Source organism: Pituophis catenifer, unplaced genomic scaffold, assembly GCF_029215685.1.
Source record: "Pituophis catenifer annectens isolate HBS135680 unplaced genomic scaffold, rPitCat1.0.hap2 SCAF_1, whole genome shotgun sequence".
NCBI classification, from domain to species: Eukaryota; Metazoa; Chordata; class Lepidosauria; order Squamata; family Colubridae; genus Pituophis; species Pituophis catenifer.
In genome coordinates, this window is record NW_027256881.1 from 221,739,082 (window position 1) to 221,765,575 (window position 26,494).

Below are 26,494 nucleotides of genomic sequence, written 5' to 3' on the forward strand. Positions count from 1 at the left end.
TGGGACCTTGTATTATATGTACATGACAGGAGCTGGTATTTTGCTTGTGTTTTCTGGGAGATAAGTCTTTTATTATAATTTTCAGGTATTTCCCACCTTAGGGAAGTGCAATAGTGCTTTGGAAGAAGGGCTTCAAGAATCAGAGTGGTTATTTCAGGAAGACATCTATATAAAGATTATTTTATAATTAAAATTATGGTTCAGTATAAGAGAATATAGACAGAATAATTAATGCAGACCTCTAAAAAAATAGTTCCTCTGAAACAGATGGGCTATAATTTCTGTTGTTGCTATCTAACATTGCCCATCATGGTTTGGGGATGATGCAAGTAGTAGTTCAACAAATGTTGTGTGCATTAGATTACAGAAATGCAATAGTTTCTTGGGGACTGGTGTCATAGTTACTGTGCATCTTATATTTTTTTGTGTAAGTGCTCTTAATATTCTATGGTTCGAATTTTACTTATTACTTTACTAGACTGTTTCAGTCTTCAACTGAATTAAAGTGGCTTACAATCAAACCATATATAAGATTAAAAGAGCAAAACTAAAAACAACCAGCAATATATTCCTATGCTGAGAAATCATGACCCATATAATGTTAACACAGCACAAATACCTTTCAAATCTTCTTCTCCTCAAAGGCCTGTTGAAATACCCAGGTATCAATTTCTTTTCTTAATCTCAGAAGAATGTATATGTCTCTGACTAACAGTTTTTCTTTTAATATTAGTTTGGTTTCGGAATATACAGAAATGCACCAGAGAGAGAAAAATGAACTGCCACAACTACCAAGAGATATATCTTAGTTGAAATACAGAATGCATATTTTGGAAAATGATTTAAAGGCAGTTTGGCTTGTGTACAATAAAATGCACAAGCATCTCTTTCTTTTCTCTTTCTGATGGTTTTATTTTTTCCTCTTATCTGTTTATAATATCAAACAACAAAAAAAGTTTAACTCTTCTGTGGGATTAGACTTGAAGTTTCGCTTTGAAGCAAGCAGGAAGTAGCCAGCTACTTCAGTCACAAACTTCCTTTAATTAAGCCAATTATCTTGCAGTGGGACACTTTCTGATGGAAGGTCTATGGGAGAGATTCACATCACTGTTCGGTATGCTTCCTTAAGGCAATCTCTCATTGTGTTGGTCAACTCATGCAGGTACAGTAATGTTTAGCAATCAATCTCTGATTATGTTTTGAGAGAAATACCATTCTTTTTAATATTTGGATTACCCTTAACACATCTTGGGTATAATGGCAATTATTTTACTTTAATCTTTGCTTAATAGAATGAATATATGCATAGCAATTTCCCCTTCCAAATTTTCTAGATTGGAGAATTCGATCAGAGTCTGCAACTATTGTTGGCTGAACATGTTGTTGTTTAAATTTATATGGTGCCCAACTCCCAAAAATTCTAGGCCGTTTACAAATGATTTAAAACAATAAAAACAAAACATGAAAAACAGCAAGAGACAATGAAATCAGTAAAGAAGGCAGAAAAATAAAGCAGGTGAAAAACCAAAGAAAGTAACCTGGGTTAAAAGGAAGCTTCAGTCATCCCCATCAAAGGCTTGAGCGAAGAGCCAGGTCTTCCGGGCCCTTTGAAACACCAGCAAGTGGGGGCATTAAGATCCCAGGAGAACCTCAATCTAGAGGTTCTCTGTGCAGTGATAGAGAAGATACACTTCAGGCATAGCTTAATTGAAAGATCCTAGAATGCACCTATCCTGCAAGATCAAATTGTCTGGGCAGATATTAATGGACACAAATGGTCCTTCATTTGACCATGCCCCATGCCCCATAGGGCTTTATAGGTAACAAGCAGTACCTTGAATTGTACCTATAAGCAAACAGAAAACAGCATAGCTCACAAAGCAGAGGTATGTGGGTATAAGTGCATTCTGGTCCAGTTGAAGCTTCCAAGTGGGTCTTCCTCATGTAATTGCATACATATGCTGACTGAAGAACTCTTCCAAATTGGGCTCCTGATCGTTCAGAGAACTGCAACTGCTGGACCTTTTATATATTTCACTTCAATCCAGCTCAACTTTAGTAGCAATTCTATCCTAAGAATAGCCTATTATGGACAAAGATCCTCTAGGTTTCTGTTGTTCAAATTCAAGAAAAAGGTTTAACCTGATTGAATCTTTTCTTCAGGAGTTTTTCTTAGTCTGTTGATTGTAAATATGCTACCATTTTCTACCCATAAGAAATTTACCGCCATGCTCTCGGCATGGAGCATATCCGTATGTTCGCATCTACTTGCTCCCAGACAAAAGATGGATAACCCGAAGAAGAACTACTGTGAAGAAAAGAACACTGAATCCTCGGTATGATGAGAAGTAAGTAAATGCTGTAATGAAATTGCTTCCTGCTGAGGCCTAGATGTTGCACCTGATATCCCCATAATGCTCGTCAAAAACATGCAATACTCATTAGGTGATGTAATTAGAGCTCGGTTTAAGTTTTACCTTATTGTTAGGGTCACAGCTTTTCTCTGGTGCCGTTTTCAAAACATCCAGTCCTGGGTGCAACATGAAGTAATCTGAAGTTTTTAATATCACCCATGTTTCTTGGATGCAAAAAGGATTTGGAGTGACCTATTGCCTTTCCGCTTGAGAAAGAAAGATCACCATCTAGAGATTATGCAGTAATGAAGTAAATGAAAATATGACCTGTATAATTTCACCTTCTATGATGTCAAATTTTGAATTTGAGAAATCAAAAAAGCCAGCTGGGTGACTGTGGGCCAGTCACTCTGTCTCAGCCCAACTCATCCCACAGGGCTGTTGTTATGGGGAAAATAGGAGGAGGAAGGAGTATGACTTTTGTTCACTGCCTTGAATTATTTATAAAAAATAATAAAGATAGGATATAAATAAACAGAAATATATTGTATAAAAAACCAGAACTTTATTACAGAAGAAATCCAATATAATAAATAAAACTAATACATAATAAAGCATTCAACAATTTTCATATGAAAGCAAGGTTACCTCTGCAGATAATTTATTCAGTTCTCTGTGGGCAACTTTTTATCATGGTGTATCTGTGTCATTGAGTAGCAGAATTTTGCCATGGAATATGGACTTTAGGACTTTTTGTCACTACAAAGTAATGATGGTTAGCATATCCAGCCTTAAATCCAAAATAACAGGCATAACCTGGAAGAAACATGCTTCACGGATTCAGTCACATCTGATCTAATCTATGGGAACATTGCCTCTGCAATCTGGAAGTGTTTGGAATTTGAGCGGGTCTTACATATTGGACGTATTTTTTTCTAACTGATTGTTTATTAAAGTTTATTAAAATTTTGCTAAAACTTTAACCTTTCATCATTAGAGCAGAGGGCCCCAAACCTTGGGCCATGGCCCACTACCGCCCCACAGCCTGTTCAGAACAGGGCCACACAAGTGGTAGGCGACTGTGCATAATTGTGTGAGCGGCAGGCACACACCTGCCACTCACACGGAACCATTCCCTCTCCACCCCACCGATCCGCCAAGCCAGAAAGGTTGGTGAACAGCTGCATTAGAGAATTGCTATTTACATAGCATATTTTTTTTTCATACATTTAGATTTGAATTTAATGACACCTTGGAAGACATTAAGAAACGAGCCTTAGATGTTGCTGTGAAAAACAGAAAGTCACTTATTTCACATGAAAGGAAAGAACTTGGAAAGGTAAAATGTTCTTTAAAAGATGCTATTCACATCTTCCTGTGGATTTTCTTCACTTTCTCTCTCCACCCTTCTACACTTGAAGTAAGAATTTGCTATACAAACTATTTAGACAATAACTGTGGATTGCTCTATAACTTCAAAATGTTGCTACTCTCTAGAGGAAGTACTTTAAAAAATACGAAGAGGTATACAGTAAATAGCAGTACTGTGATGAGCTGGCTAGGCAGTTTATACGTGGAAATACACTTTATTTTTTAAAACCATGTACTTGTAACTCAATTATTTAATTAAGCAGCTTAACAGTTCTGACTTTTCTTTTTAAAGGTGCTGATTGACTTATCAAAGGAAGATTTAGTCAAGGGCTTCTCTCAATGGTATGTTTGGATGGTCAGCATATAAAAAGGTAGCAATGCAACCTATCAAGTTGGGCTAGATGCAATGAAAGGATTAACTGTTAGATCTGGATAGTGCAGAATGGACCGAGCAGCAGAAGAAATAATTGCTTGTTTCAAATACAGGTTCCTCTCCCTCCTAAAAGAGGCAGGGGAAAATCTAGGGAGAATTTCACTTCATATGTTTAGGCTGTGCTTTATAATATTCCACCCCTTTGCTTTCTATGGGATTCAGCAACAACTCAAATTGCAATCTCGCTATCCTTTTAATTTTGCTATTGATAGGTTTGATCTATTTATAGCCAGTCAGTATTTGTCCAAACAAGTTTTTAATACAAACACATGAGAAATTGGGTAGCTCTGTGGTTTAGTAATGGTCTTCTGGCTAAACCAAGAAACGATGGCTTGAGTACTAGTTAGATATGGACTTGGTCCTGCAGCTGTGCTGCTTTCACCATTGTCAGTTTTAAAAACTTGATTTCATAAAATAGGGAGGAAACAAAGTAACACTGAAAAATATGAAAAGGCCACAGATATATTTATTTTGTCACTCCAAACGTTTTGCTTTCAAACAGCCTGAGAATGGTGATGCAACATTTTGAATATTTTAGGTTAAGTGATTCTAGCAAAAGGTCCTGGAACTGGGAAGGAGTATCTAGAAGGCTGTTTTTAAGATAACTAGACCAATGCAGTGATAATTTCACCCTCACACTGCCAGATAATGCAACCACATCTAGGCCAGACAACATGAATTCCATTGGGATTCTTTGGTTCCCTGCCCCCCCCCCACACACACACACACACGAAAGCCAGGGATATAACAAGCTAGTTAGTGGAGGAGTATCTGCCTTAACTCATCATGCCACCTTTTTTTTTACAGGTATCAGTTGACAATGAATGGACAGCCCCAGAGTTGATTCCTTCACACCTGATCAACAGCACACTTCGTGTATATTTGGAACTTTGAAGGGCGCTATAAGATTTTGTAAATGTTTATACTTCAATAATGCTTAATTTATTTAACATATTACTATCAATTTCTTAAAAGTCTGACTTTTTCAAGGGATGAATTTGGCATCATCCTACATTTAACTTTTAACAGCAAAGTTTGTAACAGTAAATGTGTATTGGAGGAGTTCCCCAATTGATTGACCAAAGACAGGTGGCATCCAAAGGCAGAGGGCTCTGCTTTCAATATTCTCAGGCTTTATTGACCAAGCACTCTTCGTTGCTGCTTAGTTTTTCCTCCCCAGCTTTATCCCACCACACAAAGTGCCACAAGTAAACCAGGGTCCACATCATTTTGAAATCACATTGACAGGTATGCTAGCTTTGCTTACAGAACGTACTTTTTTTTTTTGCCTGGATCGAACCCTCTTTTTCTGGGAGGTGAGGAGACCAAAAAAAATCCCTCATCCCTGCAGCTAGAGTGGGGGGACCCGTCCTTCAATCAGCATTTCCTCACATTTCATTGAATCCTATTCTAAACAATCCTCTAATTCTTTTTGAATTATCCAAGGGGTTAAGGAAAGAGGCTGGCTGGCAAAGAGGCCAATGCTCTAGTATCTAATCACTGCCTTAAATTTTGTACATAAAACAGACCATGTTTTGCATTATTTATGCCAAAGAATCTAATTCAGAAGCTGTTTGTCTAAATTAATGTGCTTTTAAAGATGTAATGTGCTTTTAAAGAATAAACTAAGTTACAATATAATAGCTGCTTATGAGTTATTGACTATCAATATTCTATTCATTGATACTCATTAATCAGCTTTGAAAACTTGGTTCCTATGCTATGGAAAGCAAATAACAAATCTTCAAGATTCCATTCAGACATTTTTAATAAAAAATATTTAAAAATATAAGAGGTAGTCAATACGATAAAGGTTTACATTTAGTTTACATTATTGGACCATCCATTTCAGCTTCTGTACAGCAGGTAATATTTCTGCGAGACTTCTGACTTCTGAAACAAAAGCAATTTTGCAAACATTATTTTGCCTTTTCAATTCAACTATCGCCTATTTTTAGATATCCAATGGAGTACTTAAAAGTACTCCATACAATGGAGTATGGCTCTATATTTATACTTTATATTGTAAATGAACAGGGTTGAATATACATTCTAAGGATTTCTTAAATTACATTCATCAGCTTCTGAAACGGAAGGGTTCTTTGCTTGCAATATTGCTACAATTCATAAAAGCATGTCCACATGAAGGCTGAACATGGCTATTTCGGGCTTTTTTCCAAAGTCATCTCACCTACATTCACAGTGGACTCCTCCAATGAAAATGGCAGTAAAAACAAGCAACCCTCAGTGGCAATCCAAGGGGAAGTGTTTTGGGGTCCTGGGATGACCTTAAAATGCTTTCAAAGCAAATGCACCAAGCGTCTCAAAAGATGTAGTCACAGCATATCACTCACAGCAACATCATGACTGAATTGTCCTGCTGAATGGTTGGCAATCCCCAATAAAATAAGTAGCCAATATAAAACACCATGTGTACAATCTTTATATAATTACCATGAATTTTGTTGAACGATCCTAAGATCACTTTCTACTTGATTCTGACAGTAAGATTATATAGCATGTAGACATATATTCCAAAAAAGAAAGGATGCAGAGGGAAAAACTACTTTACAATTTTAACTTATTTATAATATTACTTTCTAGACATGTATTAAAATTATAATTGAGCAATAACTTTGGGTAGCCTTTGATCACTTAATTTGTTTTTGATATGGGATATACAATACTGATTTACCAGGACAATGGATAATCCCACATGATTATAAATTTCTTTTGAGATATAGTTCAAAAAGTTCAATGGTGCCCTTAAATTCTGGTGAAAACAAAATTCATTTGGAATAATTTACTGAAAGCCTTAGCCTCTCTATTATCATTAATTTGCAGAAAGTGCTTACCTAGAACACGAAGCAAGTTGTTAATAAGAGCATGAAATGCTGGGAAAAAGTCATCATGTTCTTCTAACTTGCAGATAATGCTGAAAAATATCAATTTGACAAACATTCGTTGTCTCATTTTGTAATTTAAACAACATGCCCTAATCTTATCATGATGGTCAACTTATTACAGTTGACTGAAAATTGAGTATGAGATAGCAGCGTGATGTGGCTTCAAAAAATATATATATATATAGTTTTAGATTTTATCAGCAAAAATGTAGTCTTCATACAGCTATCACTCATTCAGCGACCATTTGAAGTTACAATGGCACTGAATGAGGGGACTTACGGCCTATTCCTTGTAGTTGCTGCTGTTGCAGGATCCCTGAAATCACGATTGTGATTCGGACACTTGGCAACTGGCTGGCAGCCAAGAGGATCATAATATCCACAGTCATGTCATCACCATTTGTGACCTTCATGGCCAGTTTCCAAAGTCAATGGAGAAACCAGCAGGAAATTGCAAATGGTGGTCACAGGATCGCAGGACACTGTGATTGTGTGGCATTCACCTACTAATGGCAACTGGAACTGCTGCAACTGCAATCATAAATTAGTGTGGCCATGTGACATCATGCTTTATGACCCCATCCTTAGGGTTGCCAGTCCCAATTAGCATCATTAAGTGAAGTCTACCTGTGATATCACAAGAATACTTAAGCATAAGAATGAAGCATTCCCTTCTCTTATGATCAGGCCTGACACGTGAAGTATCCATATCAACCTTTGGATACCACACTTTTAAGGAGCACTGTGAGAAAATGGAAGGCAAAGAGGATCAGGTCACTAGAAATTAAGCTCAATTAAAAACTGAAAAATCTTTCTAAGATTTGCCTTGAATAACATGACTATGATGGTTGTGACAGTGTTCTTCAAATACCTTACAGGACGTCACACCATTCTCTCTCCATTATACACTTAGAATGTAGGGCTAAAGGCATCTTTCCAAAGCTACTATTAGTTAACTATGAAGATCTGCATACCTTTCAATGTCTTGTGTGCCCAGCAGTTGTTCCACCTGCCAGGCCACGTTCTCATTAAACAAATTGCATAGCTTTCCAACCGTGTTCACCAGGACACTAGGTGGTGCTGAGCAATCTATGAAGAAACATTGTATCAGTTTCTGTGTAACATTTCACAACAGGTAAAAGTGGGAGCAAATGAAACAGCAAGTTCCTCAAAATGGTTGCCAACTCAAACAGCCAAACTAAGCAACACGGGAAAAGGTTGTGCAAGACAGGCATGCCAGAGTTTTTAATGGGAAGGCGAAACCAACAACCCATTAAAACGATTGTGGTGCTGATAGTGGAAGGATAAAACCAACAGGATTAACAGAGCAATCCTGTTATTTTGGAGGCCCTGATATTTCACAAGGCTGGCTTGGTTCATGGCAACAGGATGGGATGGAAGAAGGTTCCTGCCTGTCATTTCTTTACAGGAAGAAAACCTTATTTTATAGGCAATGAGGAAAAAAGGCATTTATCAGAAAGAGAATTTAGGACTGTGTGTGGAGATTGGATGGATTTATTTGAGTAATTTGATTGATTAACTTGTATGGCACCCATCTTGTCTAAAGGCAACTCTGGGTGGCTTACAAACATTAAAAGCTAGTCAACATTAAAACTATAAGTAATAATAATTTACATTTAAAAGAAGGGAAGGAAGGAAGGGAACAAGATGCATATGGGGAATATATGACAATTTTAATCTGCTTCCCATTTATCCTTCCACAGCTCAAAAAATGATGGGATTTTCTGTAGAGACATAGCAAAGGAGATACCAGATCTCCTCCATAATGTATTTCCAGTCTTTCTTGTGGCCATTATAGAGTCCTGGGAGCTGCAGAATTATTGCCTTATATGGGTTTTTAAAATCCATAAATCCCAAAGACTCAGCGGCAAATCTGACGCTGCATTTAATGGTCTTTTGCAACATGCTTTTGCTGAGCTTGTATGTTACCAAACTTTGAATATTAAAATGAAACCAAACCAAATATGTAGAATTCAATGTGATTTGGTGCCATGTTCTGTATTTTATTATTCCATCCTCAATTTTTATTTCAATTCAAGTACATTTGCAATTAAGTTTAAGATGCAGAAAAAGCGTTTCTCTGAGGTAAAATTGTTATGGCAGCCATTCTCTTCCTGCAAAACCTATCATGCCCTTTCAATATACAGGCACACCACACACACCCCTCAAAGAACACAGCTGAGTTTTTCCTTATCCCCACATTACCCTGGTCTGACTTTGAGCAGGTTAGAGGAAGGGACAACAGATTCTTACCTAGTTCTAACAGGTCACAGAGGTTCCTCATAGCGTTGATCATTTCACCAAGTTTTGTATAAACCTCATTCATTCGAGGGTAAACGCCATTTAGAGTCTTCACATCAAACAGTTTTTGAAAATGACAGACAATGGCATACAAGGTTTGTTGTGAAGGAATCAGACTTTTCTGTAGGATATGAATAAAAACAAAAGGAGGGCAATAATCATTTCAATTAAACATGATAGAACCTGGGGATGCATTCTATCTAAAATCTAGGATTCTCCCAGATATAATAACTGGAAAAGAACTAGGGTGTCGTTTTCTAAATAGGCATTATAATTCCACATTACATACATATGAATGCATATGTACTTTCAGGACCAAAATGACATACCATTATTATCATATTTCCACATAGGTAAGGAAACACATTAGACTAAGACTTCTGAATAATCAGAATTTTTGAACAAGATTACCTTTTCTTCATTGCCTACTTCTTCAGAGATTTCCTCCACTATTTGCTGAAGATCCTCAACTCTAATATATTCATTAGTGTCCTGCATAGTTTTGGAATGCCAAGGAACTAACCGCAGAAATAGCTTTTTCAGGGACTGGTGCAAGATCTTGAAAGAACAAAAGAAAGATGTTGATGTGTTACTCTTATTCTTTTGGGCTTTCAATGTAAGAATTTAATAGGATACTGTGGGAAGATCAGGTTCCCTGTATCCTTCTCCTTGATTAAAATCAAATCATTTCAAATGAGGCGAGAGAAAGACTTCTCAGGATAAAGTGTAAAAAATTCTTCACTGCGAAATACATTCGTTTATTATTTAACTACTTGTATGTTGAAATTAGAGGGTCGCGGTAGCTCAGTAGCTAAGACGCTGAGTTTGTCGATCGAAAGGTCGGCAGCTCAGTGGTTCGAGTCCCTAGTGCCGTGTAACGGGGTGAGCTCCCGTTACTTATCCCAGCTTTTGCCATTGAAACGGTGATGAGCACCGCCTCCTAGGAACAACTAGCAGATATGTGCAAGGGGAACCTTTACCTTTTCATGTTGAAATTACACTCATTGAAAATGAGTACACAGATATGTGGAAAACACAAAGGATGTTCACTGGAAGAACCAGGGACAGGGGCAGGTCCCTAGGCTGAAGAGCGCAGTCAAAGATCACCAGTACCTTCAGGGCCATTAGCTGATCTGCCCAGGTTTCAATCACAGCAGGGAGATGCTCAAATCCACTTTCCTCTTCAGCCCAGCTTTTCCCAAGGCCCTTTTTCTGTGTAAGTGTTATTAGAGGAGCTCTTCTTGGGCTTCTGATAATAGAGTCAATGCTGGATAATACCTTTAGTGTTAAAATATTAGAAGGAAGAAACATTATTTACTAATTTTTATGTAATGTTCCAGACAGCCACTTGGCTGAAGTAACATTGATTATATCTGAGGAATACTGAGCATAATCCAGTCCTAGTTAAAATTCCTAGTTTAAATGGACAGTTAGGCAAATGTTCAACTCTTTCATTGAAATAATAAGATCTCAGAGAGTTACACTTCTCTTGGGTTTTGATCCAACAGCGATTAGGATGGGCTTTCTATTGTGAAGTATCTGATAATCAGGCTTCTTCCTATTCACCAACTCCCAAATGTATCAATCTTTCACCAAGTCCCTGTGTTTCTATATTTAGCAAGGAAACTACATTTTTAACACCGAATATATGATTTAACTAAACATGCATGGTACTATTCAGTGAAACTGGCTTTCTAGCTATATTATATTTATTAAGTACACTGTTTTGACCAATATAGTTGGTCAGTCCAGGCACAACAGCAAACCATAATTTAGCACTGCATGAACAAGCCTGCTCCAATTTTTCCTTATGTGCTTTCACTAAGCAAAATCAGTTTGTCTGGGAAGTAACATTAAATTGTTATTTGGTTTGCAAGCTTCTTTTGGAGGTGATTTCTAAGTAAATTCTAGTTCACACAAATAATAAAAGTGGTTTAAACTGGAAGACAGACTGGTAGTCATGGAAGTCACAATGAAAAAAGCCACAAGCATAATTTCACTTGCATCTGACTAGAGTTGATGTGTGGTAGTTTTGTTCTCTCTGAAATGCAAATGATAAGAAAATAGGTATTCCATACTGCAAATGTTACATTTACTAAACAGCAACATCAAGTATATTACACTGTAAGAAATACAGCAGTCCCAGATGGAAGCTATGGTCTTAGCAGTTATCAGAGCAGTACAATTCTGCAATCTGAAAATACATGCTGTCAGCTGGTAACCCAGTGGGATTATTCTCTTTTTTTTTTTAATTTTATTAACATAAACAAACATAAAACACAAATACATGTAAACACTTATACATTAACAAAGAGTCAATCGACTAACTTCTAGAAAACCTTCACATCGGTGATTAATGTCCATTTAACCAATTTTCCTTAATCATACTATTTACAAATTCACTTGCTTATACCTTAATATATTCATTGAAGTTCAGCAGTATCTTTCTACAAACATATTAACCATTTATTTATACAATCCTATGGCTCATCTCATGTATCTATTTCTACAATTCTTGAGTTATGTTGTCCTAATGTCCTATGTTGTTGGCCCTATCCTTCTTTCTAACCATGTGTACCATTTTTGCCAAACTAAATAAAAGTCAGTGGGATTATTCTCAATACAATCAAGAAGCATGATGGATGATTTAGGAAAAGCTTCGATTCTATTGTCGCCAGATGGCATTTTTAGAGGAAAAGGGAGTTAAATGAGCAGAAGCTTTTAATAAAGGCATATTTTCTGGCTCAGTTACATACTTAACTGGGAAAATATGGCTTCCTGCCATAGGATGCAGCTCACTGCCTTTTCCTTCTCTTTCTCATTTAAATAAGATGTATAAATTCAAGGAATTATAATTTGTCAAAATTCAAGTTAGGGAACAAATCAGGAGCTGAAGCCCTGATTTGCTCCTAAGTTTTTCTTTTCCTGAGAATCTAAAACAAACCTCTGTGTTAAATAGGCTAGGTTAAATTGAAAGCATCAGGCTTTTCATAACTAATCACAATATCCTTGTAGCCATGAAAGAGTAATGAACAGTAAACCTGAGAAAACTTTTCTTCATGTTATATTAGGATGGGGTTTTTTTGCAGAATTTCTGCAACAGAAATCCACACTCACCTGTAAATATCTTCTGCAAACTTCCTGCAGCTGGCTCCCTCCCAAACCATTTTTAAGTTCTTTGTTTTCTTTCATGTTTTCTTCTTCGCTGCTCTCAGGTGATCTAACAAGCAACCAAGAAAGGAAAGGGAGACACACTAAATAAATTGCTCCATGTCTTAAAGACCAAACACAGAATAAACAAAACCTAAAGTAAACTATATGGTCAGCATCTACATAAATAAGAAAAAAACAATTAGAATGCAATCTTTCACAAGCTGTTTTACACAAATCATAACTTTCAAAACACAGAAAAACTACAAATTATAATAACAACAAATGGGTTCACTGGCTCAGGTTATACTCCTTGTTTTTCCCTTTGGCTGTGCTCCCATTTTGGCTTCCTCTCTTTTAAAGTGTCTAACCCCAGATTTCAGATCAATAATCACTACACGGTCCCCATTTTTATCCATCTACAAAACAGGTTAATGATTAAGGCTTATTCAAAATGCATTACTTGATGTTCTTCAGTATTTTCTCCAGCTTTTTCACTTGGTGTTTATAAAATTTTAATTCTTGTAGTGTTGGCCTGAAGGGAAGAAAACAGTTCTGTCAAGTTTCGGAATGAAAATATTTGTCTTGTAGATTTATTGCTGTTTGTTGCTTTTACAAGGCCAGTAACACCCTGCCAAACATTCACCAGATCATGCCTCTGTTGCTCTCAGTAAGTTTATTAAATGGTCATCTGTTGTTATGATAGCATGAATCAGGTACTTGAAAAATGGCTTGTAGAGATTGTTTGATGTTCAGTAGTGAATGTTTTCACACAGAATTTAAGATCCAGGATTTAAATCAAATCCGTGCATGCATGTTGCGCTGAAATTGTTTTGACCACTCACCTAATTTCCATCTCTTTCTTGAGATTAATATTTTCATGCACAAGTTGTTCATTTCGAGCTTTTGTTTCAATTATCTGTGTCTGGAAAGACTTGGAAATATTTATTACAAATATTACACTCATACATATGCATGCAAACAAAGCATCTTCTCATTTGTCCTAACAATTAGGTAGATGGTTAATGAATAGGATATATTAATAAATGCTGAAAAATAATGGCTTACTTAAAGTTTGACCCAAGAAATCCAGAGTTAATGGTTTTTTAAAAAAACTAAAAACTCCTTAAAATAAAATTTCCAATGATTTAAATCCATGTATTTAACTACTTGAAAATATCTGAAGATATAAAATGTATCGTGCAATGCTTTATCTTTCAAATTGAATTGGTAAATAAGAGCAGGAAGATGAATTTCTGTATCTGGCAGAATGTTTACAAAAAATGGAGAAATGGAGGGAAAAATTAGGAAGATTCTAGTGGAAAGATAGCAGACTGTAAGATGCAAAAAATGAATACCTGCTGAAAAAAGCAAAATGGGTTTTTGATATACATAGTATTTACAAACTATGATGATAGAGGATATATGTAGCTCAGGGTTGGAGTATAGGGTTGTGTGGGTTCTCTAAGCTTCGTTTTTCATTTGTAGACATTAGTGGGATACATTTGAAGACTATCAACCAATACCTTTAGCATAATCCTAAAGTGAATCACACTATAATTTACCAACTGGGAAAGTTATAACTTTATGCCTAGAGGTTGTCCAGATTCCAGATGTACCTCTAGGATTATACAGTATTTCCTTACCATAAGCAGAGCTTTGTAATTAGCAGTAGAATCTATATTCTTCAAGAATTCATCCTCATCTTTTCCTTCGTCTTGTAAATGATTGATCTCTTTCTTGTACTTCCTATGAAGAAAATTGGGTAAGTTTCACTTAAGCGAAATTTACAGGAGTACAAAACAAACTTTTACATTTAACAGCGTGAATTTGTTCGGCCGAAAAAATGTTTCTTTTTCCATCTTCCTTCCCTTTGCAAGTTCGCTCCAAAGAGTTTGAACACATGCAAAAGAAGCAAAGTCTATTCAAAAAATATTGGATACGATGTAAGGTTGTTATGTCAGCTGGTTGACCCTACAAATTTTAAATAAAACTTTTAATATATCTCAGTTATGATTCAGGTTGGGATAAGTAATGTGATCTTCCAAATATTTTTGAGCTCTAACTTCCATCAGTCTTTGACAGCATGACTAGTGATGAAGGCTGATGCGAGTTACAGTCTACGAGTGGTTGGGGATATCTCGCCACAATGTCTCTCTTAACACTTTTGTCATCTAAAGTATACCTTGCAGCATAAGATAAGTCACAAATTGTATAAGACCAACCATTTTACCTACCTTAGTTCTTTTCTCACATGGCTGATCTGAGATTCATAATGATCAATTAGGCAACAAATCCTAAAAAAGAAGAATACCCTAATTTAGCCAATATAAATCAGCAAATGTTAAATGTGGATATCTCACTCTGCCCTAAGAATAACTTTTATAAGAAAGAATGTGAACTTGTAGACAAAGTTTAGTTCACTGTAATATCTTTCCTTAATAGTTCGTTCTGTTTTTCTGCTATAAGCTCAACTATCAAAGATAGTCATTAAATACAAAGGTAACAATTTTTAAGTTATATGTATGCCATTGAGAAAGATTAGGTTTTGCAGAAAATGTTATATTACGATATATCAGAAAAAATATCCACATTTATAAATCCATTGAGTCAAGAAAATAATTAATAATATTGAATGAGCACAACATAAATTAAAACAGAGCAAATAAAATAATTGCAATAATTCTCAATTCAAAAATTAAAATAAGAACTATTTTTTCCCCTAATATTTAAACTTAAGTAGTACATACATATGCAACTTAAACTTCCCTAATAGGGGTTCCCTTTTTTGTGGAAATTAAATTATATCCAAACAATTGCTGGATGAATATGGGAAGCTAGAGACTCTGTAAATTTCACTCTGTTATTGCCGCTTGTAGCTGATGAACATTATGGGCCAAAACATCTGGAGGAAAAAGTAGAAACTGGTTTTTAAAAATATGAAATCTAAAATGGTATTTCCAAGATGGAGCCACCCATCGTATTTCATACTTTACTGATTAAGAATCCTATTTAAATTTTGGAATTCTGTACAGTACTTTTCCATCAATGTGTTATGTAAATAACATAAACCCAAGCCATATGGATGCAACTTTTATATGTCCCTAAAAAAAGGATATACAATTTAAGATGATAGCAAACACATTGCAGATTTGTAATTAGACTCAGGTGTATTAACATTATCTAAAACCATACAAATATTGTTGATGTAGATATGTGCTTTGGATTATTTTAAGTCTACAATATTTTTTTAAGAAACAAAGAGTATGGTTGAGACAGATATTAGTTGTTGCTAGAACTCTGGAATTAAAAAATTGGAATGACCCATATGAATAAATCAATGTTTAAGAGTTTTAAAACACAGGAGTAAATCTGTTTGTGGTTATGTTTTGTATGATCGTAGAATGAGACTAATCCAACGAAGAATTTCAAATTGACAACCGATAAATATTAAAAAGAACTTGTGTGAACCTTGTTACTGTACCTGGAAGTGTAAAATGGGTGAGGGGACATTTCTATGATATAGGTATGTCCCACTATCACCTAGTGCCAATTTCATATTCATAAATTTTTATTTATTTTATATTTATTTATATTTAAATTTATATACCGCCCTTCTCCCAAAGGACTCAATATTGACAAATAAATTTGTCAATAAGATATTAAAAGTGCAGTATGGTTTAAGGATATAAATTTACTAGAACTATATATAAAATGTTTGGATGTTATTATCACTTTGAGGGAGATAGGTGGTTTAGAAATATGAAATATAAGAAAAGAATACAAATACAGTGCAGCAAAAAAAGTTCTTTGATATTTCAAAGATAATGTGAGACCAGAAGGATTCAATCTAGGCTCACTTACATATATTCCCTTTTAATCTATAAAGTAGTTTGCCAAGGCTGATCAATATTTCTTTGTGAAATCAAGGGTAAATTATAAATTGGGCTAAGTGACTTTTTCCTTTATGTATATTTTACTGGGGCTGTGGGAGGCTTGACACTGATTTTTTTTCTTTATTTGCACATCAAAGCATAAGCATAAATATTTTTTAAAAAAATTATGCATAAGCATGAATATTTTTAAAAAGAAAAAGTACAATGTGTAATGCAGAGAAGAACTACGTAACATGAATTCCTAGGTAAAATCACATTTAATATGTCACACACACACACACACACATACACACACACACACACACACACACACACACTTAGTTTAAAAAAAAGCATGCAGAATTTCTTACTGCTGATCCAAGTGAGTTCTTGGAGCCTGCTTACAAAACTGGCGGAACACTTTTTTCTGAGTGGCGATACGCTGCTGCTCTTCCAGACCCAGCTTGGAAAGCTCCTTTTGTAAATGGCCAATCGTCTTTTCTTGCTCCTCCAATTGTTTCGCTTGGTGGCAGTACACTGCCTGGTTCAGAAAACCAGAAAATTGCAAAAAACCAAAAAAAAAAAAAAAATTACTAGCTGGCCATACTATCAATTTACTAGCTGGCCATATAATCACCAAGAGCCTTGGTGGCGTAGCAGACTAAAGTGCTGTTAAGTAGCACCAGCTGCCTGCAATTACTGCAAGTTCAAATCTCACCAGGCTCAAGGTTGACTCAGCCTTCCATCCTTTCGAGGTAGGTAAAATGAGGACCTGGATTGTGGGGGCAATAAACTGACTTTGTATAAAAAAGAACACCGCGGGGGGGACGGGGACGAAAGCCCTACTAAGCAGGTATATACAAAAGTATGAAGGCTATTGCTTAACGCATTGTAAGCTGCCCTGAGTCTCCAGAGAAGGGCAGCATATAAATCGAACCAATAAATAAATAAATAAATAAATAAATAAATAAATAAATAAATAAATAAATAAATAAATAAATAAATAAATAAATAAATAAATTTTCAAGAAAACATCTGCCTTCTATAGCCAGAGATAACACTTTTCACTTTTTTTCTTGCATATTCATTAAAAGCAGGAGCTTCCAACCTTGGCAACTTAAGACAGCAGGGCTCACTGGAGAATTTTAAAGTTGCCAAGGTTGGACACCTCTGATTTAAAGTATAATAACCACCTGCTGCTCTTGACATAATGCAATTTAGAATTCGTTTTGCAGCTGCTGTAGTTCTTTAAAAGCCTCTCATCTATAATAAACAAACCTTCCCGGAATTTCAAACTCCGAACAGTATTGAAGTACCTGTGAAATTTCATGATCTTTTTGAAGATCTCTGATTTGGTTATGTTGCTGAGAAGCATTGGCTATTGACTCATCTTCTAACTGACGTATTTTATGTTTCACATTTTCTACAATAACGTCCAAATCATTCGCTCGTTGTTCCTGTCGGGAAGCCCGACTCCTCTCCAAGCGTAATTCATCTCTAATTAAAAACAAAACCAAACAAAAATAAACTTTAGTGAAACAATAGGCTATCCCCAAATATAGGTAGTCCTGAAACTTATGACCACAATTGAGCCCAAAATTTATGTTGTTTAGGGACAATCTGTTACGTGAGTTTTGTCCCATTTTACAACATTTCTTGCCACAGTTGTTAAGTGAATCACTGCAGTTGATAAGCTAGTAACCTGGTTATTAAATGAATCTGGTTTCCCCATTGACTTTGTTTGTCAGAAAATTGCAAAAAGTAATCATATGACCCCAGCATGCTGCAACAGTCATAAGTATGAACCAGTTGCCAAGCAACTGAATTTTGATCACATGATCATGGGGATGCTGCAAAGGTTGTAACTGGGAAAAACGGTCATAAGTCACTTTTTTCAATGCTGTTTTAACTTTGAATGGTCACTAAATGAACTGTTGTAAGTTGAGGACTACCTGTAAGTTCAAATCAAAAGTAACATAAGAGCGTTCATCTAAAAGACTATATCACACAATTTGCTAATGCACATTTGTTTTAATAATGGTTTTTGAACAAGCTATAATGATTTAGTTCAGAAGTTATAAAGCATGGATTACAAAGGAAAAAGGCTGGATTTATTTATGGGGTGGGAGTAGGGATAATTTGTGGCCCACACATGTTATTTAATTCTATAATAGCCAGTAGAGTTTAATAAAATCGGAGATTCATGGGTGAATCAACCCTGCAATAATCCAAGCTAAAGAAACCACCTTAGAGCTTGGTTCATAGTATTATATGGTATTATCCTGGGTAATACATTAAAACCTAAATAGCCAAAGATCATGGGTATCCAATCTTTTGGCTTGCCTGGGCTGCACTGAGTGAAGATGAATTGTCTTGGGCTGTGTATAAAATATATAATATAGTTAATGTATATAAATTATGTAATGATGTTAAAAGTTTATGAACTTGTGGAGCCACATTACTAGCTGTCCAAGGCTGATGTAATCCATGGGCCACAGATTTGGACACACCTGGTCTAAGTCATGCCTCCTAAAATGCACAACCCAGAACAAAGCATCAACCTGGACTTACTGTAATAAAGGAAGCTCATTATGCTGCCAAGAAGCTGTATTGTCATTCCTTGCCCAGTAAGAACTCAAGGGAATGAATCTACACTGAAAGCATGGAATTCTGACTGAATGTTAGCTTTTCACTGAATCTTTATTAAATGGAAAACTTTGCAGTGATGAGGAGAGCACGCAGGGAGTTTCCAAAATGCCACAGCAGAACAGAAAACCTTTAAACCAAACAGAGCAACCATAAGACTAAGGGGCTAAGTGAAAACTGGGAAGTGAGACAACAGATAGATAAATGGATGGATGGATGGATGGGAGGGAGACAGAGGGGGGTGGGAGGGATGGAGGGAGAGAGAGAGGGAGGGAGGGAGGGAGGGAGGGAGAGAGAGAGAGAGAGAGAGAGAGAGAGAGAGAGAGAGAGAGAGAGAGAGAGAGAGAACTCTGTATATTTCATCTAGAGCAGGGGTGGGCAAATGTGGCTCTTTTACAATCTGTGGACTTCAACTCCCAGAATTCCTGAGCCAGCTTGGCTGTCTCAGGAATTCTGGGAGTTGAAGTCCACAGGTTGTAAAAGAGCCACATTTGCCCACCCCTGATCTAGAGAATGACATCCAATTGAGGTCTAAGAAAGTATCTTACCTAAGTTGGTGATTGTCTTCTATCAAACCACGAATAATTTTTCGTTGACGCTCTGTCTCTTCCAGTAATGTTTTCAGTGCATGCTGTATTATTTCGGAAGACGATTTGTCCATAACAATTTTCTCTGCGTCTGGTATTTTAAAAAATAAATGCCTTTTAAAGACATTATTTTAAAGCATTTCCCAATCAACTAGAATGCTAAACGTGTACCATGTAAGAGATGGCACAAGGTAAATAATTCCAATTACTAATAACAAAGCAAGTGCCTTTAATGATACATTCTATATAGCTGGGCTACATGGAAGCATGCTATTAACTAACGTTCTTTGGGAAATGCTATGCTTCATTTATATCTACTGAATAGAAACACACAAAGTCATCTAGTAGCAGCATCTTTACTCAAGACTCTGGCATAAGCGTAAGTATAGCATAACTAATACTATAAAGGGAGGCAGACATAGGATAGGAAAGCCAAGCATAAATAAATGAAACTGTAAATGAAATCTCAGCCCTGAAAAAAATTAAGCTTAAGGAAAAGACTAAAAATAATCCTCTTACTTCTGCATGATATAAGAGAGGACAGATGAATCTCTAGCAGGCATTAAAGCTTCTGATGTTATATTTACAACAAAAAAGTAGGATTCGTAGTTTTTGCAATGTCTGATTCTTGACCTGACCTGCCCCAAAAGGCTGACAATGCCCTAATATTCTTACATTGACATGTCTAATAAACCAATAAGAAATTAGTAGAACTTTTTTCAATATCAATATTATGATTCATTTTTTAAACAATGAAATAAACACAGACTATACAGAATTGTTTAGTATGAGCTTGCCTTTCCTGAGAATTGATAAATTTCATTAAGCCAACTTTTGGAGTCTGGAACATGAGTATGCTTCTGTCGCTATAACTGGCCATTTTTTTTGCAACTGTCTAAATTCAATATAATCAAAGCTCTTCATAGATTGAAAGAATTCAGATTTTAAGGATACTAATCTAGAAACAGTAACTCTTTAATTCCTACCTGCCTGGTTCATTATCATCATAATACCTTATCATTGGAGCTTCCTAGAGTTTGACATTAGATGGCATTTAAATAACCAATAAAGAATCACAAATGGACTCTATTTATACTCAATGTTAGACACTTCCTCAAACGCTGAATATAGAACAATATTAATAAGAGCTGAAGTCCAAGGTTAGGGATAGATCTTCAAGGAGAAAAGTTATCTACATGGCCGCTAAGAGTTGACAACAATTTGATGGCATGTCAATCATCATTATTACCTGGCTTTTTAATAGTAACATACTTCAATGTATAAAACAAAGATGATTAAGAGCCAGCAGCCCAATCCCAACCTGACATATGAACTATACCATACTCATCAAAATAAATGCTCCAACCTCAGCAATTTGCAGACATCAACTCTTTAATGTTTTCAGCAATGGCTAAGCTGTCTGGGGAATTCTTGGAGTTTTGCATGTTGAATCTAACTGATGGTACTTGTATTGGCAAAGGGGAAGTCATTCAATTGTAGAAGACCTGAGCCTCGTGGAGGATTCTTAATTTGGGAGAAAGAAGTTTGGATGTGGTGTTCTTAAGACCTCAACAATGTACCGTGTTATCATCATTCCTTGCTTGAAGGAAAACTGTAAGCATAATTCAAGCATTCATAATTTAGTACTTGTATCTTTTTCAAGCTATAAATATATTTTGTTTTCATGTAATTATAACCCAGCCATTTCATATTGAGGAATGCCCTGCATAGTTTTATATGCTAAGGAATCACATTGCATCCTATGGGATAGGACCATTTAAAGTTGTCCTTAACTACTGAAAACTCACTTTATCTGTCCTAAATTTCTTTCTTACATTGATGGGTTACCAATGTTTCTCTTGTATCACATACTGCTCAGAACCATTTGGAGTGGATATGCACAGAAATGTCAGTAGTAAATAATATTTTATAAATATATTAAGTATTTAAGTATCTAAATCTTCAAAGAGTAACAGAAGTGCAAGACTCTACTGTAGTGAGTTTAAATTAGTTTAGTAAAAAATTTGATTACCTGGCACATTTCTGCGACTTCCAGGCATATCAAGGCACACAGGTCTTAAGCCATGTTGTCTTAATAACTTGTTTAAGTTTTCCCATTCTTGATCTTGCTACAGGGGAAAAAAATAGAAAGTTTTTCATATTATAATTACAAAGCATTGCCAGCTTGTTCTCTAATGCAATCCTCTGAAATTGCTCCTAACTGGTCACCTAATATTGCTACTTCATGGTAAAATTCTGAAAATAGACACGGTAGCAAACATACCGGGGGAGAGAGAGCGCTACATATCACAAGCTTTCTCAAGTTTAAGTCAGGGGTGAAATGTAAAATTTGTTACTACCGGTTCTGTGGGCATGGCTTGGTGGTGGTGGGGTAATGTGACTGGGTGGGCGTGGCCAACTTTTTTTTTTTTTTCATGTTTCAAAGCATTTTTTCTAATGCTTTGAAAAGCCTCTGCTGATCAGGCAACTCAGCTGGGATCGTCAGAGACTTTTCAAAGCATTTTTTTTACGACCTCTTCGGCCAAGAGGTTGCAGAAAAAAATGCTTTGAAAAGCTTCTGATGATCCCAGCTGAGCCGCGCGATCATCAGAGGCTTTTTTTTTTACTTTTAAAAGCATTTTTTTGTCGGAAGAGGTGGTAGAAAAAATGCTTTGAAAAGTTAAAAAAAAAAGCCTCTGATGATCATGCAGCTCAGCTGGGCATGGGGGGGGAGGAGGCCACTGGGATTTTTACTACTGGTTCTCCGAACCACCTGCTGCCATCATTACCGGATTGGGCGATCCAGTCTGAACCAGGAGCATTTCACTCTTGGTTTAAGTCCTTTGCTTTTTCATTCTAACAGTGAAAGAAGGGCCTTACTACTTTCTCAGTTTTACATATGACATAAAAGTTGAGAGTTCATAAATCAATTTTATATCGTTTCTATTTTACTGATTTTAATAAAGACCTGTGAACCAATAATATCATTTATCCAGCCTGTTCCACAAGCTCCGTTTTTCTAGCATCCTCCTTCCGAACTTTCATTACAATACTGTACCTCCAATTAAACACTTCAGCTCTATCTATGGGATAGGTATGCATTTAACTACCCTCAGATTCCTTCAAAATAACATACACAGAAGAAAATAAACCAAAAGGAAAGTGGGAGAGACAGAAAAAGGGAAACCAAAATCACTAGATGGTTTCCACAATTCTCTCCAATAATTTTTTTCCCTACACTTTCAACCCACTCTTAAAAACAGTATAATACAGAGTCTTTATTATTGTAGCTATATGATCCCAGCTTGTGGATATTTTGGGTATTAAGATTTCACCATCACAGAGACTCTATTGTCCTCTTTGGGCAGTCTGCAACTTTAGATGCTTTGAAAAGCACGTCCACAAAATTATTTATCACTAAGGCTTGATTCGTAACCAATGAACCACAGGTTAGAATTTCATCTCAATAAAGACTCATTAAGTCACTCCCATAAACCGGAGGAGGGCTTACAAATTTAACAACTATCCATTTCCTCACAGCTCTTTTTGCACCTTGTTCCAAAGGACTGAAACTCTGAAACACTAATGAAGATGTTAGAGAGGAAATTAATGCAGATTGCTTCCTTCCCTTTTCTCTGTATCAGTCTATGGACAGAATCAATAAACAGAACCCTCTCTTGAAAATCTAGGATTCATACTATTATGTTCAAACACACATATGTAACAATTCTTCCCATCCTATTTAGCAATGAAATCCTACTGAGTTTATTTCTAGGAAACCAGGCTTAGAACTGTAGTCTTACATTTAACGTAATACATGAACGATGTTATACAGAAGCAGATTATACATAACAGCTCCAAAGCTTATATTGAGATATGATAATTCATAATATAAATTGATAAGGTGCTTTTAGAACACCTTATCTTAATCTTTATTAAAATTCTGAGATGGCTTAATGCACAATTGGCAAGAGACCCTGCAAGTATTACTGACCTGAATACTGGCATACTGGCTACAGCAGATAAGAATTTGAACCTAACATTACACAGTGAGTTGTAGGCACTCTATTTACAGGTTCCTATTGCTCTTTAGTAACTTATTATTTCTATATAATATTATACTAACATAAAAATAATGCAGCAAAATTTGTATAATAAAACATTTTGAACAATATAATAAAAATTCGAACTATGTAAAATATGAAATAACACATTTTGAACTACTGAACTTTTGCTGAAAGTAATTCAATTCTATGTGACCTTAACATGCTATTATTTATGCATGGTTCAACAAAGATATACCTCCGTCATTGTAATTTTGAACCCTTGACTTTAGTTGACCAGTCGATATGACACCTATTTTTTCTGAAATCTGAAAATGGAAGAAGACATAGGAAAAGCAAAAAAATTAAACAGCATTACAGCATGAGGAAATTTGATCAATGCTATGCTATGTACTGTTTTATAGCTCAAATGTCTCACATATACAAATATTAAAAAAATACAAAAAATTAATTTGCCAGAAGAAGCCTTCAAAGACAAATCAATCCCTCCCAGATTTTGAAACGAGATTCACTTAATATAGGGCCCTTCCCCACTACTGAGTTGAAGCTATCTGTATTGGCATAAAAGCTATGTTGTCCCCATTGTCCGGCTCTACTGTACCTCTATTTTAAGTTACAGCAGTCCCCTGATTTCACTCCATATTAATGGATGATATAGCTATGCAGCATTTGCATTTGCATTCAATCTTCAAAATGTTGTTTGAAACATGTGAGAACCTTCGGTAGCATGTTCCTGGGAAGAGTTAAGAGTTGCTTCAAGAAGTTCCAAGTAGCTGTATATTTACACATTGAAGCAACCTCTGGGAGATCTGATCCAAAGTGCGGCAGAGTCCTAATAAGTTTCAAAGCCTAATTCAGAATCCCTTCAGGATGCCCTTGGATAGTGTCACAAAAGGGGGAAACACTTCTTTAATACTAAGACAGCAGTCTGTCTTGCTGTCTTACTCATGGCTAACAGATGAGATAAAGACATAACATGGGGATATAGAATAAAAAAGGATATTGACAGGGCATGCTTGCATTGTTGTTTAAGAAAAATGTGAAATGATACTTAGCATCCCTAAAACTAAACTGGACTGCTCAATTTTTCTTTATAAAAAGAAACAAAAGCTTTACTTGTGTTTTTCTAAGAGCATATTCAACAGCTTCCTGTGGCTACCAGTGGCTACCAGGTTAAATAATCAATCAGGACTGTCACTGCAAGAGAGCAAAACAATTTCCAAGCTGGTGGGGAAACCTCATTCAAACAAGAAAATCATTTACAAAAAGTCCTCGACTTACCACCACAACTGAGGCCAAAATTTATGTTGCTAAGCAAAATATTTGTTAAGTGAGTTTTGTCCCGATTTTACAATCTTTCTTGCTGCAGTCGTTAAGTGAATCACTACAACTCTTAAGTTACTAACATGGAAGTTAAGTGAATCCTGGCTTCCCCATTGATTTTGCTTCTCAGAAGGTTGCAAAAGGTGATCACATGACCCCAGGATACTGCAACCATCATAAAGGATGCAGTTGCCAAGCATCCAATTTTAGATCACATGACCAGGAGGATTCTGCAACGGTCGTAAGTGTGAAAAACGGTCATGAGTCTTTTTCACTGACATTGTAACTTTGAATGGTCACTAAATGAATGGTCGTAAGTCAAGGACTACTTGTACTGTACATTCTTTCTCCACTGGATGACCTGAGATACCAGAATAGGGATAGGTTGCCATGGAGAAACTCTATGTGGTTGCTAGGAGTTAAAAAACCTGACCTGATGGCTCATAATCAATCAATCTCTACTAGCTGACTCCAGCTAAGTACACTCTTAAGCATTCCCTTCCACAGGATCACACACATATCCCAAATATTTTGAGATGTGAAACTCAAATGCATTTTTTAGGATGGTAATCCAAGCTTTGATCCCATCCTCACTGTCAACACTGAAAGTAAGGTTTACTAACGAGCAGCAACATCTACATCTGGTGAAAATATTGGACATCTCCAGTGGTGGGATTCAAATAATTTAACAACCGGTTCTCTGCCCTAATGATTTCTTCCAACAACCAGTTCACCAAACTGCTCAGAAAGTTAACAACTGGTTCTCCCGAAGTGGTGCGAACTGGCTGAATCCCACCACTGGACATCTCTCCCCTTAATTAGCACTGCCTAATACATGATGTGAGAAGCGTGGGATAACGATGCAAACTGGATCGGGTAACATTGGCAAGGCAGGCAATGGCATTTACTCTAAAGAAGCCAGACACAAAAATAGGAAGTTGCCTGGGACCCTCGACAGAACGCAGAATAAACTGAGTTTATACAACCTTGATTATTCTTACGGTTCGGTTTACAAGTCTGCTTATGTTCGATCATAACGTTATAAAACCGCAGTCCCGATCGAATCTGTTATTAAACACCGGCCAAAAAGAAAAGAAACAAAAACCCGATGCTCAGTTTCTCTACAACGACCAAAAAGGAACAAAAGCTTTACTAGCGACGTCAAGAGGCCTCTCTCATCAAGACTTCAACCCATAAGAAACTAAGGTTCACCGGAGAGAGGCTGCTTTAAATGGACCACGGCTCCCCGCCTTAGCCCACCAGCCAGGCCCTCCGGCTCCGAACTGCTCGAGGGGTTCTTTCACGCCGTCTGCTTCGCTCCGCTTGGCCGCAAGAAGATCGCAGAGGCAGCAGGCGCCTTCTCTCCCGCTGCCTCTGTCTGCTCGGCGAAAAGGCAAAGGCGAGAGAGCTTCCGCGGCCGTTAAAGGCGGGCTCACAAGCTGAAGTAGAGCCGCCCCTGGGTT

The 26,494-nt window shown here is 36.4% G+C and overlaps 2 protein-coding genes across 3 annotated transcripts in view; one reads left to right on the top strand and one right to left on the bottom strand.

Moving 5' to 3' along the window:
- ESYT3 (extended synaptotagmin 3) overlaps positions 1 to 5,002 on the top strand; it is a 43,055-nt gene extending 38,053 nt beyond the window's left edge. Inside the window, exons 19-23 of the mRNA XM_070957064.1 lie at positions 1,064 to 1,162; positions 2,217 to 2,348; positions 3,588 to 3,693; positions 4,018 to 4,067; positions 4,966 to 5,002. Of these exons, the coding sequence (XP_070813165.1) occupies positions 1,064 to 1,162; positions 2,217 to 2,348; positions 3,588 to 3,693; positions 4,018 to 4,067; positions 4,966 to 5,002 (424 nt within the window). The remainder of the gene's footprint in view (positions 1 to 1,063; positions 1,163 to 2,216; positions 2,349 to 3,587; positions 3,694 to 4,017; positions 4,068 to 4,965) is intronic.
- An 886-nt stretch (positions 5,003 to 5,888) lies between these two features.
- Positions 5,889 to 26,404, bottom strand: CEP70 (centrosomal protein 70). Of its 2 annotated transcripts, XM_070957067.1 has the most exons (17): positions 26,244 to 26,404; positions 23,947 to 24,016; positions 21,677 to 21,773; positions 19,606 to 19,735; positions 17,728 to 17,908; positions 16,783 to 16,952; positions 14,774 to 14,833; positions 14,183 to 14,285; positions 13,382 to 13,470; positions 13,000 to 13,071; positions 12,504 to 12,606; positions 10,500 to 10,664; positions 9,798 to 9,944; positions 9,339 to 9,507; positions 8,039 to 8,153; positions 7,014 to 7,093; positions 5,889 to 6,051 (listed from the first exon to the last, which is right to left on the bottom strand). In XM_070957067.1, the coding sequence occupies exons 2-17, from the start codon at positions 23,953 to 23,955 to the stop codon at positions 5,990 to 5,992; spliced, it is 1,752 nt and encodes a 583-aa protein (XP_070813168.1). In that variant the 5' UTR covers positions 23,956 to 24,016; positions 26,244 to 26,404; the 3' UTR covers positions 5,889 to 5,989. The 2 variants fall into 2 exon arrangements, with proteins under 2 accessions (XP_070813168.1, XP_070813167.1); XM_070957066.1 differs by lacking the exon at positions 5,889 to 6,051 and having other exon boundaries at positions 6,808 to 7,093.
- Positions 26,405 to 26,494: the final 90 nt, after the last annotated feature.

Excerpts from the sequence above, each read along its gene's own strand:
- CEP70 (XM_070957066.1), bottom strand. Across the intron at positions 13,471-14,182 it reads ATTACAAAGCTCTGCTTATG|TCTTTCCAGACACAGATAAT; the intron begins GTAAGGAAATAC and ends AATATTTCCAAG. Across the intron at positions 9,508-9,797 it reads AAGTAGGCAATGAAGAAAAG|AAAAGTCTGATTCCTTCACA; the intron begins GTAATCTTGTTC and ends CATATCCTACAG.